This window comes from Oryzias latipes, chromosome 2 (genome assembly GCF_002234675.1).
Source record: "Oryzias latipes chromosome 2, ASM223467v1".
Lineage (NCBI taxonomy): Eukaryota > Metazoa > Chordata > Actinopteri > Beloniformes > Adrianichthyidae > Oryzias > Oryzias latipes.
In genome coordinates, this window is record NC_019860.2 from 9823444 (window position 1) to 9840107 (window position 16664).

Below are 16664 nucleotides of genomic sequence, written 5' to 3' on the forward strand. Positions count from 1 at the left end.
AAAGGTGAACATTGTAATAGTAGAATGTCTAAAATAGGTCAAAATTTGTAGAAGGAGTTAAGCATTAAAGCTGAAATTGTTGAAAAAATGGCTGAACTGTTGAAAATTTGAAGATGTTGCTAAAATGGCTAAAAGTGCTAGCATTGGAATCAGCATCATCAACCGACTCAAAAAAACACATTGTTTGAGAGTATCATATTGGTAAAAGCTACATGTCTAAGTTGATAGAAAATCCACTTTTTTCAAAATGGCGGCTTTTCTATTAATTCTATCTCCATAGCAACCATTTTATGTTTGGGTCGCCTGGGGATGACGAACCAATCGACGTCAGTTTCAGACAAATCAGAAAAAGTAAACCTTTGGACGTCCATAGCAACGAAGTTTGTTTGCTAACCACGCCCACATTCCTTATATGTCCAGATCCAGTGAATTTCAATATGTTCAGTTCCAGCCATGGATGAAGTTAAATGCAATATTTGCTTCAGATTTGGTCAAAAAATGGCCACCAAACAGTAGGTTGTGTCGACATCCCATAATGATTTCTAAACCTATTTTATAGTCCAAAGCCTTGTGATCAATTTAACGTTTGAACGGTATCTCTAGCTAAAGGCATGTTGAAGTTACAATGGTTGAAAGAACCAAAGGTTTTCAAGGATTCTCAATGTATTTAAATGGAGCGAAAATCTTGGAAAATCCTGTAATATCTTGAAAAGTTCAAAGATTTGAAGGACCAAAAGTAATAGCTGAAAGGAATAAGCTGAAGGAGTTGAACATTGAAATAGTAGAATGATTGAAATAGGTGAAAGTTTGAAGAAGTTTAAAATTGCCTCACATTTTGGCAAAAAATGGCCGCCAAACTGTAGGTGGTGTTGCCATCCCATAATAATTTTGAGCCTTATATTGAAGTCCTAAACCTTGTGAACATTTCAATGTTTGAACGGTGTCTCTAGCCAAAAGAATGTTAAAGTTACAATTGTTTAAAGAAGCAAAGGTGTGGCCAATGGAGCAAAAATATTGGAAAATCCGGGAATAACCGGGACTATCTGGAAAAGTTCAAGGATTTGAAGGACAAAATGTCATAGCTGGAATAAGATGAAAGAGCTGAACATTTTAATAGTTGAATGGTTAAAATAGGTGAAAAATTGTAGAAGTTTAACTGTGAACTTCTGCACGAAAAATTCTCCATGTATTTCAATGGAGAAAAAATCATGGAAAATCCTGGAATATCTTAAAAAGTTCAAGGATTTAAAAAACCAAAAGTCATAGCAGTAATAAGCTGAAAGAGCTGAACAGTTTAATAGTTGAATGGTTAAAATAGGTTGAAAATTGTAGAAGGAGTTAAGTGCCGAAAAACGGCGGAAGATAGCGTAAGAGGAAAACAAAGGGTTGAATGCTATACAGCATTCAACCAATAAAGAGAAACAGGAAAACAAAGGGTTGAATGCTTTACAGCATTCAACCAATAAAGAGAAACAGGAAAACAAAGGGTTGAATGCTTTACAGCATTCAACCAATTATTTAGAAGAAGTCAGAAAACAACACAACATTAAATCAAGACGGAGCAGTAGAATTTAGAACACAGCTAAGCAGACAAAAGAGCAGATTCATAGAAAAGGCCTGATATCTCTCCCTAGTTTCATTTGTAGAACTGGCTGAACATCTGTACTCAGAAAAGGTTGGCCTAACTCTAGTTCTCCTCTAGACCTCTTGCCTGACAGCTCTTGACGATATGTAACTACTAATATATTCCCTGTCTCTCCACTGGACATGTCCAAACCATCTCAGTCTGGCCTCTCTGACTTTATCTCCAAAAACTCTAACATGTACTATCCCTCTGATGTCCTCATTCCTGATCCATACTGGTCTCTTCAAAAGAGAACCTCAGCCTCTTCATCTCTGCTTTCTGTTTTTTCCTCAGTACCACTTTCTATAGGCAGAAGAACAATTGAGCTGAAACTCTTCTATCACACATCACATCTATCACGTCTCTCCACCCATTCCAACCTACCTGCACTCGCTTCTTCACTTGTTTTCCGCATTCTCCATTCCTCTGGACTGTAGACCCTAGATACTTTAAATCCTCCACCTTCTTTATCTCTTCTCCCTGTAACCTCACTCTTCCACTTGGATCCCGCTCATTCACACACATGTACTCCGTCTTGCTGCGGCTAACCTTCATTTCTCTCCTTTCCAGGGCAAACCTCCGACTCTCTAGCTTCTCCTCCACCTGTTCCCTCCTCTTGCTACAAATCACAGTATCGTCTGCAAACATCATAGTCCATGGTAATTCCTTTCTAACCTCATCTGCCAGCCTGTCCACACTATTGTAAACAGGAAGAGGCTCAGAGATGATCCCTGATGTAATTCTACCTCCACCTTGAATCCTCTGTCCACTCCTACAGCACACCTCACCTCAAATTCAAAAAAGCTTCGTTTTTTGTTTGAAAAAATTTCCCGCTTGGTTGTTGACGCAGAAGCAACCCAATGGATGGATGGATCTGAAAAGAAATAATTTAGTTTGGTCTCATTGTTGCTGATTCTCCACAGAGTGGACCAGCAGAGCTCAGAGACTCCCAGTGGTCCGTCTGTCCAGCAGCATCAAACACAGCTGGACTCCATCTTTCTGGTCTGTACATGAACAACAACTACTTTTCCATCATTCTGTCCACAGTCGTCTCCATGCTGCACTTTGGACACCAGTGGACTGTCAGTGTGTCCAACATGGAGCTGATGTTTGGCTCCATGACTTCACTCTGATTGACTCATTTATCTGGAATTCTGTTCCAGCTGCTGGAGGACAACATTGTCACTTTCGTGAAGAAGGAGTTGAAGAAGATCCAGAAGCTTCTGAGTCACAGGGAGGATGAGGAGGAGCTGGAGAGTGAATATGAAATGCAGAAGAGCAGCAGAGAGTCACTGGTTAAGATCACAGAGAACTTCCTGAGGAGAATGAAGCAGGAGGAGCTGGCTGATCGACTGCAGAGCAGTAAGAGGATTTCTCTGAAGGTTTCAGCTGGTGGATAAATTAAGTTTTACTGAACAATATTGATTCAAATCATCATCATTCAGGGCTGCAGAGAGTTGATTAACTCTGTTTGTTGTCTTCAAACAGGTTTCACTACTGCAGTTTGTCGACAAAAAGTCCAATCTGGTCTGAAGAAGAAGTTCCAGTGTGTGTTTGAGGGGATCGCTAAAGCAGGAAACCCAACCCTTCTGAAGGAAATCTACACAGAGCTCTTCATCTCAGAGCAAGGAACTGAAGAGCTGAATGAAGAACATGAGGTCAGACAGATTGAAGCAGCATCCAGGAAAGCAGACAGAGCAGAAAAAACCATTAGACAAGAAAAGCTCTTCCAACTCCCAGCTGGAAGACAAGAACCAATCAGAACCGTGATGACTAAGGGAGTGGCTGGCATTGGGAAAACAGTCTTAACACAGAAGTTCACTCTGGACTGGGCTGAAGGCAAAGCCCACCAGAACCTCCACTTCATATTTCCATTCACTTTCAGAGAGCTGAATGTGCTGAAAGAAGAGAAGTTCAGCTTGGTGGAACTTGTTCATCACTTCTTCCCTGAAACCAAAGAAGCAGGAATCTGCAGCTTTGAACATTTCCAGGTCATCTTCATCTTTGATGGTCTGGATGAGTGTCGACTTCCTCTGGACTTCCAGACACAGATCCTAAATGACCCTAGAAAGCCTACCTCAATTGGTGATCTGCTGACAAACCTCATCAGGGGGAACCTGCTTCCCTCTGCTCGCCTCTGGATAACCACACGACCTGCAGCAGCCAATTTGATCCCTGCTGAGTGTGTTGATATGGTGACAGAGGTCAGAGGGTTCAATGATCCACAGAAGGAGGAGTACTTCAGGAAGAGATTCAGAGATGAAGAGCAGGCCAGCATGATTGTCTCTCACATCAAAAGATCTAGAAGCCTCCACATCATGTGCCACATCCCAGTCTTCTGCTGGATCACTGCTACAGTTCTGGAGGATCTGCTGAGGACCAAGGAGGGAGAAAAGCTGCCCAAGAGCTTGACTGAGATGTACATTCACTTTGTGGTGGTTCAGGCCAAAGTCAAGAAGGTCAAGTATGATGGAGGAGCTGAGACAGATCCTCACTGGAGTCCAGAGAGCAGGAAGATGATGGAGTCTCTGGGAGAACTGGCTTTTGAGCAGCTGCAGAAAGGAAACCTGATCTTCTATGAATCTGACCTGACAGAGTGTGGCATCGATATCAGAGCAGCCTCAGTGTACTCAGGAGTGTTCACACAGATCTTTAGAGAGGAGAGAGGCCTGTACCAGGACAAGGTCTTCTGCTTCATCCATCTGAGTGTTCAGGAGTTCCTGGCTGCTCTTCATGTCCACCTGACCTTTATCAACCCTGGACTCAACCTGATGGAAGGAGAAAGAGAATCCAAGATAGTTAATGAGAAACAAAATATTTCAGTCCAGTTCTATCAAAGTGCTGTGAACATGGCTTTGGAGTGTCAAAGCGGAGACATGGACTTGTTCCTTCGCTTCCTCCTGGGTCTTTCACTGCCGACCAATCAGAGTCTCCTACGAGGTCTACAGACTCAGACAGGAAGTAGTCCACAAACCAATAAGGAAACAGTCCTGTACATCAAGGAGAAGATCAGTGAGAATCTGTCTGCAGAGAAAAGCATCAACCTGTTCCACTGTCTGAATGAACTGAATGATGGTTCTCTAGTGGAGGAGATCCAACAGTCCCTGAGGTCAGGACGTCTCTCCACAGAGAAACTGTCTCCTGCTCAGTGGTCTGCTCTGGTCTTCATCTTACTGTCATCAGAAGAAGATCTGGAAGAGTTTGACCTGCAGAAATACTCTGCTTCAGAGGAGGCTCTTCTGAGGCTGCTGCCAGTGATCAAAGCCTCCAACAAAGCTCTGTAAGAACTCTCAGGAAAATCATCTTCAGTGAAGAAATATATTTGAGTGGAAAACTACATTTTCAATAACTGTTGTCTGTCTTTGTTTTCTTCAGACTGAGTGACTGTAAGCTGTCAGAGAAAAGTGGTGCAGCTCTGTCATCAGTTCTCAGCTCTCAGTCCTCCAGACTCAGAGATCTGGACCTGAGTAACAACAACCTGCAGGATTCAGGAGTGGAGCTGCTATCCGTTGGACTAAAGAGTCCACACTGTAAAGTAGAGACTCTCAGGTCAGCTTTCATTCAACTATTTTTCTAGGCTCTGTTTGGAGAAAGTGTCACATAGACGTCATCATTCATTCATTCATCCATCTTCTAAATCCATTTTGTCCCTTTCGGGGTCACGGGGCTGCTGGAGCCTATCCCGGCCACTCGTGGGTGAGGGCAGGGGGACATCCTGGACAGGTCGCCAGTCTGTCGCAGACATTTACGTCAGTAAAGAGGAAGCAATGAGGACTAAAATTTTGTTTCAGTTCAGTTTAGTTTGATTAGTTGAGCTAAATGTTGTTGTAGGTCACTTTGCCTTGATTCTGTTTCTGTTTTTTGTTTATAGTAAGTATTAGTTTTAACTTCCATTTTTCTCTAACATGGTAAAAGTCGGAAATTGAATCTGTCATTTTACCAAAGACATTCCCGGTATTAGAAAACAGCTGGTTATGTTAAAATGAACACTTGGGTCTGTCCCTCTTAATAAAATTATTAAAATACAATATAACTGGATAAATTGTACACTTACTGCTTTTGTTGTTTTTTGCTTTTACTAGTTGATCAATGGTTCTGGACCTCGAGCTGCCATCACTGCTCCTTAACACACTTTTCTTTCGGTTTTCAGGTTGAAAAACTGCAGTTTGTCAGAGACCAGCAGTAAAGATCTGGGCTCAGCTCTAAAGTCCAACCCGTCCAATCTGACAGAACTGGACTTGAGCTGGAACAGCCTGCAGGATTCAGGATTTCTTCATCTGTGTGGTTTCCTGGAGAGTCCTGACTGCAGACTCTGAGGTCAGTAACTAATAGATCTTATAAAGCTGGACTTTTTGCTTTTTTTGTCTGCATTTGTGAAGCTACTTTTAATACATCCCAATGTTTTTCTCTCCAGGAACACAGATTGTTTCAATTATTATCATCGTTGCAACCGAAAAACCTTTCAGATTTTACAATTCTTCTAAAAAGTTGCCATAAAAAATGTTTTTTAATCAATAATCATCCTTAACCTTAAGCTTTGGGATGTGTTTAAATTTTTCCCCCAGTTTGTTGAAGTGTTTATGTAACCCACCAAAAAAAAAAAAAAAAAAAATCACAGCTTTGATTTAATTCTTGAATAGTGATTTATTGCCAAATGAAGTGTAAACTGTCTCACCTTTGTCTGAGAGCAACTATGACACTTGCACAAATCATAGCAAGAACTTTACTGCATTTACATTCAACATCTTGAAAACCGAAAATTTCGTTGTCACAAGTTTCTTGTGTAACAATGATAAAGGCTTTCTGATTCTGAAAAGTTAAAATTAAAAGTTAGAACGTTTTGGGTTTCATAATTTTTTTTAATGTTTCAATTAAAGGAAAATCCTCTTAAAAATACCTTTGAATTATTTTCCAGAAACGAAAACTTTTCAGTTTAATTGTTAGCTAAATGTTGCTATTGGCCAGTTAACATGATTCCTTGTCATGGCGTCGTAGACGTAGCAGACCCAGATGCTGAAACCCGGAAGAAAACTCACAGCAAGGATGACTTTAAATGGATTTATTTTACCAGAGGTAAATAAGTTTTAGGAGATGTGACGTATTTCCTCCGTGGATTGAACTTGGTGTTTCCTTTGAGCTGATGCAGATGAAGGGGAGGGGGCGACACGAGGACGCATCGAACTGTGGATCCAGAGGGAGCGAGGCTTGGGCGCTGAGGACAGAGGGACCGGCTTGAGGTAAGGCGTGGACGCCGAGGACGGCAGGACCAGCGTGACCAAGGTAGGAACCTGAAGGTGAGCACAAGACGTGGTAAGTATGGAGACAAGATAAACTTAGCTGAGCCTAAGAGGCCAGGCATAAGCACCGGAGTGAGTATAACAAACTGGCGTAGAATTCTGGTGAGAGCTCCCTTATGAAGACCGGCAGGATGATGAGAAGATGAGGATCAGCTGGTTCCAATCAGCAAGGTGGTGAGAGCTGTAGGAGGGGGGGGAGTTGAACTGACAGGCACCGTGACAATTCCTGTTTCTTTTGTTTTGTAATATCTAATATTTAATCTTGACTTCTATTCCAATTTAAATAGCCATGTTAACAAAGACTTTATCAGACAACCACTGTTTAATTAAGAAAGATCAACTTAGACTAAACACTTGTGTTATTTAAATACGATAAAACTATATAAATTGTCCATTTTGTGCTTCTGTTTACATTTCTTTATCAACAGATTATTTGGTTTTCCATCAAGTAAACTTAGTGTGACATAAAAAAAAACTAACTGATAACATTAAAGAAACTCACATTTGATGCAAAGTAGCTACAGTAGCTGTAAGAGTAAACATTTTGTTTTCTTCTGACATTTCTTATTAACTTTTTAGTTTCACATCTTTCATCCTTTTTAATTTGCTAATTAGCAACGCCAGGGTGAAAGGTTTGATAAGCACCTGCATTCGCCATTGAGGAGAAGAGGAGAGCTTGGGCTGTTTATTTTTGATGGCCAATCTTTTTTTTTTTAAATATATTTTGATACCTTTTGTGGTTACTATTTTGTTAGCAGTCAGCTTGTTCTCATGCTGGTAAATTCTCATCTACACCTACACCTTCAGACGTGTTTAAAAAAAACATGGAATGTAGTTTAAATGTATAAAATACAAACATTTATGTGTAACAAGAAATTCTATTTGATTCAGTTTGACTTTGTAGCTGTTGAATTTGAATGCAACAGCCTCCCCTTTTGTCTGTTGTCATATCTGTTTTGTGTTTTGCGGTTCAGTCCTGCCACTGAAAGCTTCTCTAGGTTCGAACGGAGGGGGACCTCCAGCTGCCATCACTTCTTCTGAACACACTAATCTGTCTGCTTTCAGATTGAAGAGCTGCAGTTTGTCAGAGATCAGTTGTGAACCTCTGGGCTCAGTTCTGAAGTCCAATCCATCCAATCTGAAAGAACTGGACCTGAGCAGGAACATCCTCCAGGATTCAGGATTTCTACATCTGCGTGGTTTTCTGGAGAGTCCAGACTGCAGACTGCAAATGTTGAGGTCAGTAAATTAGATTAAGTCCCTGAGGCATGAGATGAATATATCAGAACTTTCTGAACTTTCACTGGAAGATTTTCAGTCTGGATTAAAAATTCATGCTATTCCTTTATAGATTAGTGACTAAGAGATATTGAACTGATTTCTTTCTTTTTTTTTGATTCCCTCCTGCATTCTGCTCAAACTAGGTTTTTTCCATTATTCAAGCACATAACAGAAACTTAACCTTTTGACTGTTTGACAGTGTAGCTGAAACGGATATTGTCTGCTGTCTGATCTGTCTTTTGTCTTTTTTGGCTCTGTCCTGCCGCTGAACGCTTCTCTGCGTCCAAACAAAACTTGAACTCAGACTGTCATCACTGCTCCTGAACACACTATTCTGTCTGCCTTCAGGTTGGAGAGTTGCAAATTTTCCAAGACCAGCTGTGAGTTTTTGGGCTCAGCTCTGAAGTCCAACCCGTCTTATCTGAGAGAATTGGACCTGAGCAGGAACATCCTCCAAGATTCAGGATTTCTACATCTGCGTGGTTTTCTGGAGAGTCCAGACTGCAGACTGGAGACTCTGAGGTCAGTAAAGAAGCTGGACTCTCTGAAGGATGAGAAGAACATATCAGATAAAAAAATTTCTGATGTTTCACTGAAAGGCTTTCCGTCTACAGCCATGTCTCTGAGTCCAAATGGAGCGGGAACATCAAACACCATCACTGAACCCAATAACACTTTTTTTCCGGTATTCTTTTAGGTTGAAGAACTGCAGTTTGTCAGAGATCAGCTGTAAAGCTTTGGTCTCAGCTCTGAAATCCGACCCTTCCAATCTGACAGAACTGGACCTGAGCTGGAACACAATAAAGGATTCAGGAGTTCTCCATTTGCGCCGTTTTTTGGAGAGTTCAGACTGCAGACTTCAGACTCTGAGGTCAGTAAATAAGCTGAACTTCCTAATTCTTCTTTCACACAGCCAGAGGCTGCCAATCTCAATTTTAAGTCAATAGTACAGACGCGATCTGAGGACCTGCGGCGCTATTTGAGTGTTGGGATGCGGCCAGAATTTAAATATTTGAAATTTGGTGAGGTCGCTAAGTCACAAAACCCAATCAAGGACTCAACTTAGTGCATGTGACTCAATTAGCTGTTTCAATACACATCCAACATGGTTGATCGATCCCACAGTTCTCATTCTGAACTTTCATCCATGTTCTTAACCCGCTTTATCCCATTTGGAGCAACAGGGTTGCTGGAGCTCACCCCAGCTTCTGTTGGGTGAAGGCCGGGTAATCCCTGCAACTCTATCACTACTACATTTTTCACAACAATGATCAACATCATTAAACTAAAAGTTTAAGGTTAGCCAGCGAAAGCAATTGGAACACTAATGATGATTTTTTTTTCTTGTGCTAATATTCAAAAGGTCCTATCGACAAATTGACACTTCATTACTGATGATTGGTGGGATGACAGAGACATCGACATTGGTGGGATGACATGTAATTTGGTTTGGACATGTTCAGAGGAGGGATATTGGATATATTGGTAGAAGGATGTTGGAGATGGAGCTGCCTGGCAGGAGGGCAAGAGGTCGGCCAAAGAGGAGATATATATCACTCTATCCTCAGGCAAACATGCTGATGAGAAAATTCAGTACGTGTTCTCTTCAAGTGAAGTGTCCGTTGTTCAGAGCTTACTGCACTCCCCTGTATACGGCTCCTCTGTGGTAGAATTATGGATGTGGGAAATTCCGTAAATTCATAGTGGCCTATGACGATGCCTTTAGGCTTCTGCTGCAGGTGGTACAGAACCAGTCAGCTGTTTGTGGATGCTCACATCCCCACCTGTGAAGCACTACAACGTAAGCTTACATACAGCCTCATGGAACGCCTGGACAATCATCATGTCTGATCCCAAAAAAAATCTCATGCCAGTACAATTCCACTTTAAGGAAACACTGGGCACAGGGATTATACTCTCTTTAAATGATTGTAAACTGTAGTATTTTTATTTTTATTATGTATGTTGGATCTGTCTTCTATTGGCCACATCCGAGTCTGAAACAAAGTGAATTATTATATGAGGTCTTCTATCAATGACCTTATATTTCACCTAAAGAAACTGAATACTAGATTTGTTTAAACCCAATCAGAGTAAACTTTGCATACATGGTAAATTTACACATGTATGGAGATTTACCTGAAAACCATAAAAGTTGGATTAAATTAACACACACACAAATTTTTATGTGCAAAAGAAACTGTTTGATTTAGTTTGACTCTGTAGCTGAAATGCATTTGAATGCACCACCCTCCCTCATTGTCTGCTGTTTGATCTGCTTGTGTTCTTGTTTTTACTGATTCTGAACTGGTACTGAAAACCTCTCTGAGTCTAACCAGGCTGGAAGTCCAAATGGCACCGCTGCTCGTGAGCAACCTTTTCTTTTGGTTCAGGTTGGAGAGCTGCAGTTTGTCAAAGATCAGGTGTAAAGCTCTGGGCTCAGCTCTGAAGTCCAACCCGTCCAATCTGACAGAACTGGACCTCAGCTTGAACAAACTGAAACATTTAGGATTTGTTCATCTGCATGGTTTTCTGGAGAGTCCAGACTGCAGACTGCAAACGTTAAGGTCAGTAAATAAGATGAACCCTTTAAAGGATGAAAAAAATGTGTCAGGTAAAGAACATTTTTAATGCTTCACTAGAAGATTTTCATTCAACAGCAGTGTGGGGGAAAAATAAACAGATTAATGTTTCTTTTTTTTCCATCTATTGCAATGGCTGTGTCATGATGATTGATTTGAAACTGACCTTTGTGACAAGATTTACAAGATTGTTATTCAAACTGTGTTTGCTAGTTTTCCCTGCAGTAGTGAAGCTGCTGTTCATACCGCACATATAGCCTGCTAACTTGATAGCAGAATCTCGGATGGAGTGATGCTGCCAGGTCTTGGTGAAAAGCAGAACGCAATCATCCTCACTGCAGTTGTTTGTCGTGCTTGGCAGTCTCAGTTCATCCATCTGGTTTGTGAGGGATCTGGTGACTGGAATAAGCTGGGGAGTGGTGGTTTAAGTGGCTGCCTGGTTAGTGTGGCAGTGGTTAGCTCTGAGCCTGAGCCTCCCCCTTCCTGGGAGAAGAATCCCAGAAATGCCAGGGCTTACCTCCACTGGAATCTTGTGGATATTGTATACAGAATCTACAAAAAAACATTAAAATATAGTACCGACCACTCAAGCACCAGGCTGCTGTGCACCACCATGATTTACCCACACATGATAAATTCACACATATGCTGAATTCACACACGTGCTTGCAGGCTTTGATTAAAAAACAAGAAGATTAGAGTAAATGTAAAAAAAACATACATATGTACAACAAAAAATTCTATTTGGCTCACTTTGACATAGTAGCTGAAATAGATTTGGATGCAGCAGCCTCCCTTATCGTCCGCTGTCTGATCGGTTTTGTGTTTTCCAGTTCATTCCTCCCGCTGAAAGCTTCTTTGGGTTTTAAACCGGGCTGGAAATCCAGCACTGCTTCTGAACACACTATTCTTTCTTCTTTCAGGTTAGAAGACTGCAGATTGTCAGAGATCAGCTGTAAAGTTCTGGGCTCAGCTCTGGAGTCCAGCCTGTCTAAACTGACAAAACTGGACCTGAGCAGGAACACCCTCCAGGATTCAGGAGCTCTTTATCTGTGTGGTTTTCTGGAAAGTCCAGACTGCAGACTTCAGACTCTGAGGTCAGTAGATAAGCTGAACTCCCTAACCCTTGTTCTATCCAAGGCACTTTAACATTGGGAGTGGGGTCATCTAGACCCACTAGACAGTGCGCTGAACCTTTTTTTCTTCAATGATTTGTGATCTTCACTGGTGTCCATTGATTACATGAAATCCTCTTTACCTTAATCCACATTTGTCATGGTACGGAGAACACGTCAGTGTAAGGGTGGGGTCATTTTGAACCCACAAGATAGCACAAGGGTTACAGAGGAAACATTTTCTGATGTTTCAGTGGAAGATTTTCTCTCTACAGCTGTGTTTGAAGAAGAAAAAAACCACATTGTTTCACATTTTCTTCATCAACTGAATTGATTATGTGATGACAACTGATATCAAACTGATATGTTTAAATAATAATCTTGTAAAGCTCTGTGTAAATCCATCAAAGCATTTTGCACAACTAAGATTCTCTCTCCACTTTCTGTACATTTTATAATCTGTTTTACAGTTTTAACAAGTGCAGCAATTTTTTATTTCAAAATGTTCACTTTGTTTTTAAGAAATCTGCTGATTTGTCAGCTGCACATCCGTGAAGCAAATCAGGCATTCCACCACATCCTAAAGGTGCTCTATTGGGTTGAGATCTGGTGACTGTGGGGGCCATTTGAGTCCAGTGCACTCATTGTTCTGATGATTCCAGCTTTATGACATGGCGCGTCATATTGCTGGAAGTAGCCATCAGAAGATAGCTACACTGTTGTCAAAAAGGGATAGACATGGTCAGCAACAATATTCAGGTAGGCTCTGGTGGCATAACGTTGCTCATTTGGGACTAAGGGGCCCAAAGCGTGCCAAATAATATACCCTATACTAGGGCTGCACGATATGAGGAAAACTTCTGATATGCGATAGTAGCGATCAACGATATAACTTGCAGTATATGAAAAAAATAGCAAAACAACCAAAAACATAATTTCAATTTCACTGAAACAGTTTAAAAATTATTCTCCAAATGACCCTCATCGACATACTGGAGGACGTGAGCATCTAACACAAAAGGCCTTCATCCGATTGGTCAACAACGTGAAGGGGTGCAACCGATTGGTCAAATGCATAAAAATGGATTTATTTCATCTGTTAAATAATTCAAGCTGCCACAAGATTGTTTTAGCACATTTAAGGTAACCATTTATTACAATGTTCACCCTCTTTTGCAATATGCATAATGCACAGCTTGATTGTGTAGGCCTACCCCATACTATTACACTACAACCACCAATTCAATCCAATTAATCAATTCGATTTTATTGATACAGTCCTCAGATATCCCAACATTACAACACATTTGTCCCAATGGGCTTCACTACTTTGACAAATGATACAAATTTTATGTTATATTTTTGTAGTTAAAAAGCCGCTGTACACTTTTTAATACCTAATATTCTCACACTTATCTAGCACTACTGTTGTGATACAAACTGTTGTTATATCTGCAAATAAATCCTGAAATTATAACGTAGAACCACCTGACATTTCCCTTAGATGTTTTAGTTTTTTATTTTGATCAAATGTTCTGATTCATTTTAAGTAATTGGTTAAATGATTTTGAAAACCACATATCTGATCTAATCAATTTAAATGATTAGAACATTTAAGTTTCCAATGGCTCCTGAATTCCTTTGTTCCTTTAATAATCACTGAATCATTTTATAATGCATATGCAGCTCTGATAATGTCATATTTCATGGAGCAGCTTCAGTTTGAAATGAAATTCTTTGGACAAATTCAGCTTTATTGTTACAGAAATTGTTCTTAAAATTCTCATGTTGTGACTTTGAGCAGCTTGGTAACGTTCCGCTTTACAGTCAGTGGTGCTTTCAGAGCCAAACTAGTGAGCAGTTTGAGGACCTGGAGGTGGTTCCAGTTCAATTCTGCTCTTGAAAGCTTCTGAGTCCAAACCGGCTGGAACTTCAGCAGTCCTCACTGCCCCTGAACACACCTTTCTGTCTGCTTTCAGATTGGAAAAGTGCAGTTTGTCAAAGATCAGCTGTGAATCTCTGGGCTCAGCGCTGAAGAACAGCCCGTCCAAACTGACAGAACTGGACCTGGGCATGAACAACCTGCAGGAGTCAGATGTTCAGCAGTTCCAGGATCTGGTGAAAAGTTCAATCTGCAAACTGCAGACTCTGAGGTCAGTAGAGGGTTGGAGTCAGTCCAGCTGCTTCCAAATGTTTGGTCCTAAAGTTAGTCTGAGAACAAAGATGCAGAGTTTCATATGAAGCTTCTCTGAGGACAATGATGACAGGCTTCAGGACAACAGTCAGCCAATCAGAGCAGCAGAAGCTCCAACAGGTGAAGATGACAGGAAGCTGCTGCTCTGAACAGGACTGAAGCTCCTGCTGCTCTTTCTGCTGCTGTGCTCCATCACTGACTCACAGACCAGGATCAGGAGACAGTCCTTCATCTCTATGCTCTCTCTTCACAGGTGGGAGGGGTAGGGTTCATGCTTTTGATGTTCCTCCTGGTGGAGCAGAGAAGAGCAGCAGCTGGTCTACAGAGATGTTCTGACTGGGAGGTGGAGAGCAGAGTGATGGAGGAGTCAGAGGAAGTTGAGATGAGTGTCAGAGCTGCAGCATGAACTGATCTGAGATCAGCTCCACTGTCTCTTTCAGCATCAAGTCTAAAGTTATGGTGGTGCAGCTCCCCCGGTGGACTGATGGAGAACAACATTTTATATTTCCTAACTTCTGCTTCTCTTCTCTCTATCGAATTAGGAGCTTCTCTTAACTTTGTCCACATGCTCTTGCCATAGTTGCAGATGTCATCCTTCCTGTCAGCTGATAACTAGAAAAAAGAAAGCACCAAACAGTAATTTTTTTACTTACCAGCAAAATTATTACATTATTTTAAAACCTAAAATTATTTATTTTACAAAATATGTTAAATACAAACAGAGAGGACGTCACAACACATCTAAAATATTAGTCAACTTTACTGTTTTATTCAAAGAAACCTTGTCTACATAACTCCTTTATTGATATCTACTCTATTCTCTACTTTTGGCATTTTAATATGAAGTTTTTTATTTTCTATCACACGTGGTTTCTGTTTCCTTTAGAAAGCAGGACAACACTGTGCTGAAAAAAAGTCCCTTGCAGCCCCCCATGAGGAGAACTGGCTCAGTCAATCGCCTGTAGTCCCTGTGATGTGTATTTATCGTGTATTTACGTTGTATTTATCTGCCACTTAAAACCTGGTCGGTAAAAATACTGTCCAGCATTAAAGTGGTCTGTATGTCACCAACTCATTGGCATTTTATCAGGATCATAGTGTAGTCAGTGTCTAACGACACCACCATCTCCAAATCAACACTTTCATTGAACTTTCTGGTTTCTGCTGAAAGTCCAGCAGCTTTATCGTCAAAAAAACAAACAAAAAAAGAGAAAGTGCTGCTTCATCAGCCAAATGCTACACAGGTATGAATTAACAGAAGTAGAAGTAGAGGAGCATCAAAACAATACAACAAAGCAAAAGGAGCAGAATATTTCTCAAATTCATCATTACAACACACACAAAGAGTTTTTGCTGTGAGAAACTAAATGAAACGTTTCGAGTAGACGGCAACTACTTAACAAATAGGTGGTGAATTTTCACCAATCCAATCCACTTCATTTATATAGCACATTTCTCAAACAGGCAGTTTCCAAAGTGCTGTATAGTGATCAAAAACCAGACAAAAGATAACCAAACAAAATGAAAACAAAGTACACCAGTAAAATGAATAAAAATGAAATAAAAAAAACAATATTAAAAAACACAGATAAAAACAAAGAGGACCACACAACTCACGCAGTGTTAAAAGCTAGAGAATAAAAATGTGTTTTAAGACGGACTTAAAACCCTCCACAGAGGGCGCTGTTCAGACATGCGATGGCAGAGCGTTCCACAACTTAAGGCCGACAATAGAGAATGCTCTGTCTCCCCTAGTTTTGAGGCTTGTCATGGGCTCCACAAGCTGGAGCTGGCACCTCTGACCTCAGAACATGAGCTGGTTTATAAATCTGAATGAGGTCAGAGATGTATTTTGGAGCCAGTCCATGTAGAGCTTTAAAAACAAACAATATATTTTTAAAATCAATCCTAAAATTAACAGAAAGCCAGTGCAAGGACGCACGAATAGGTGTGTGCTCATATTTTTTGGTTCCTGTTAAAAGTTCTGCAGCGGAGTTCTGAACTAAATGCAACCGGGAAAGTGCCTTATGAGAAACCCCAGTGTAAAGTGTGTTGCAGTTGTTCAGTTGTGAAGAGATAAAAGCGTGCATGACCTGCTCAAAAATATTAAAATATAAAAAAGGTTTAACTTTAGATAAAAGCCGGAAATGATATAAACTCAGTTTTAAAATGCCATTTATCTGTTTATCACATTTAAAATCACTGTCCACGATGACGCCAAGGTTGGTGACTGTGGGTCTCAAGTAATGCTGAACTAAGTCAAGATTGGCTTTGGGTCCAAATATCATGACCTCTGTTTTTTCCTCAGCTACTTTTGATGCCGCTATACTTCTTTTTCATGTTTGATCAACAGACCTTTCACAACTACTCACAAAGTGGACTGAGGTAGCAAACCATAATTTAAAATTTCTAAACTTAATTTTGTTTCTGTTGCATAGGAAAGCTTTTTGTCTTGTAATGTGTTTATTCTTTTGTTTAACTTGTTTTGAAGAACTGATATTACTGATTATTTCTTTTTGTATCATGGAACTTTTTTTAAACATGTTTTTTCAGCACTTTGAAAACGGAGAT

At 40.5% G+C, this 16664-nt stretch overlaps 2 protein-coding genes across 2 annotated transcripts; both read left to right on the plus strand.

Annotated features, from left to right (window-relative positions):
- The first annotated feature begins 2348 nt into the window (after positions 1 to 2348).
- LOC111946442 (NLR family CARD domain-containing protein 3-like) lies at positions 2349 to 5201 on the plus strand. The gene is made up of 5 exons (XM_023949709.1): positions 2349 to 2360; positions 2548 to 2706; positions 2788 to 3006; positions 3070 to 4904; positions 5000 to 5201. Exons 1-5 carry the CDS (start codon positions 2349 to 2351, stop codon positions 5199 to 5201), a joined length of 2427 nt encoding a protein of 808 aa, XP_023805477.1.
- A 1721-nt stretch (positions 5202 to 6922) lies between these two features.
- LOC101159563 (ribonuclease inhibitor-like) lies at positions 6923 to 14499 on the plus strand. The gene is made up of 7 exons (XM_023949715.1): positions 6923 to 8160; positions 8551 to 8724; positions 8900 to 9073; positions 10596 to 10769; positions 11708 to 11836; positions 13879 to 14017; positions 14347 to 14499. Exons 1-7 carry the CDS (start codon positions 8153 to 8155, stop codon positions 14497 to 14499), a joined length of 951 nt encoding a protein of 316 aa, XP_023805483.1. The 5' UTR covers positions 6923 to 8152.
- The last annotated feature ends 2165 nt before the right edge of the window (positions 14500 to 16664 follow it).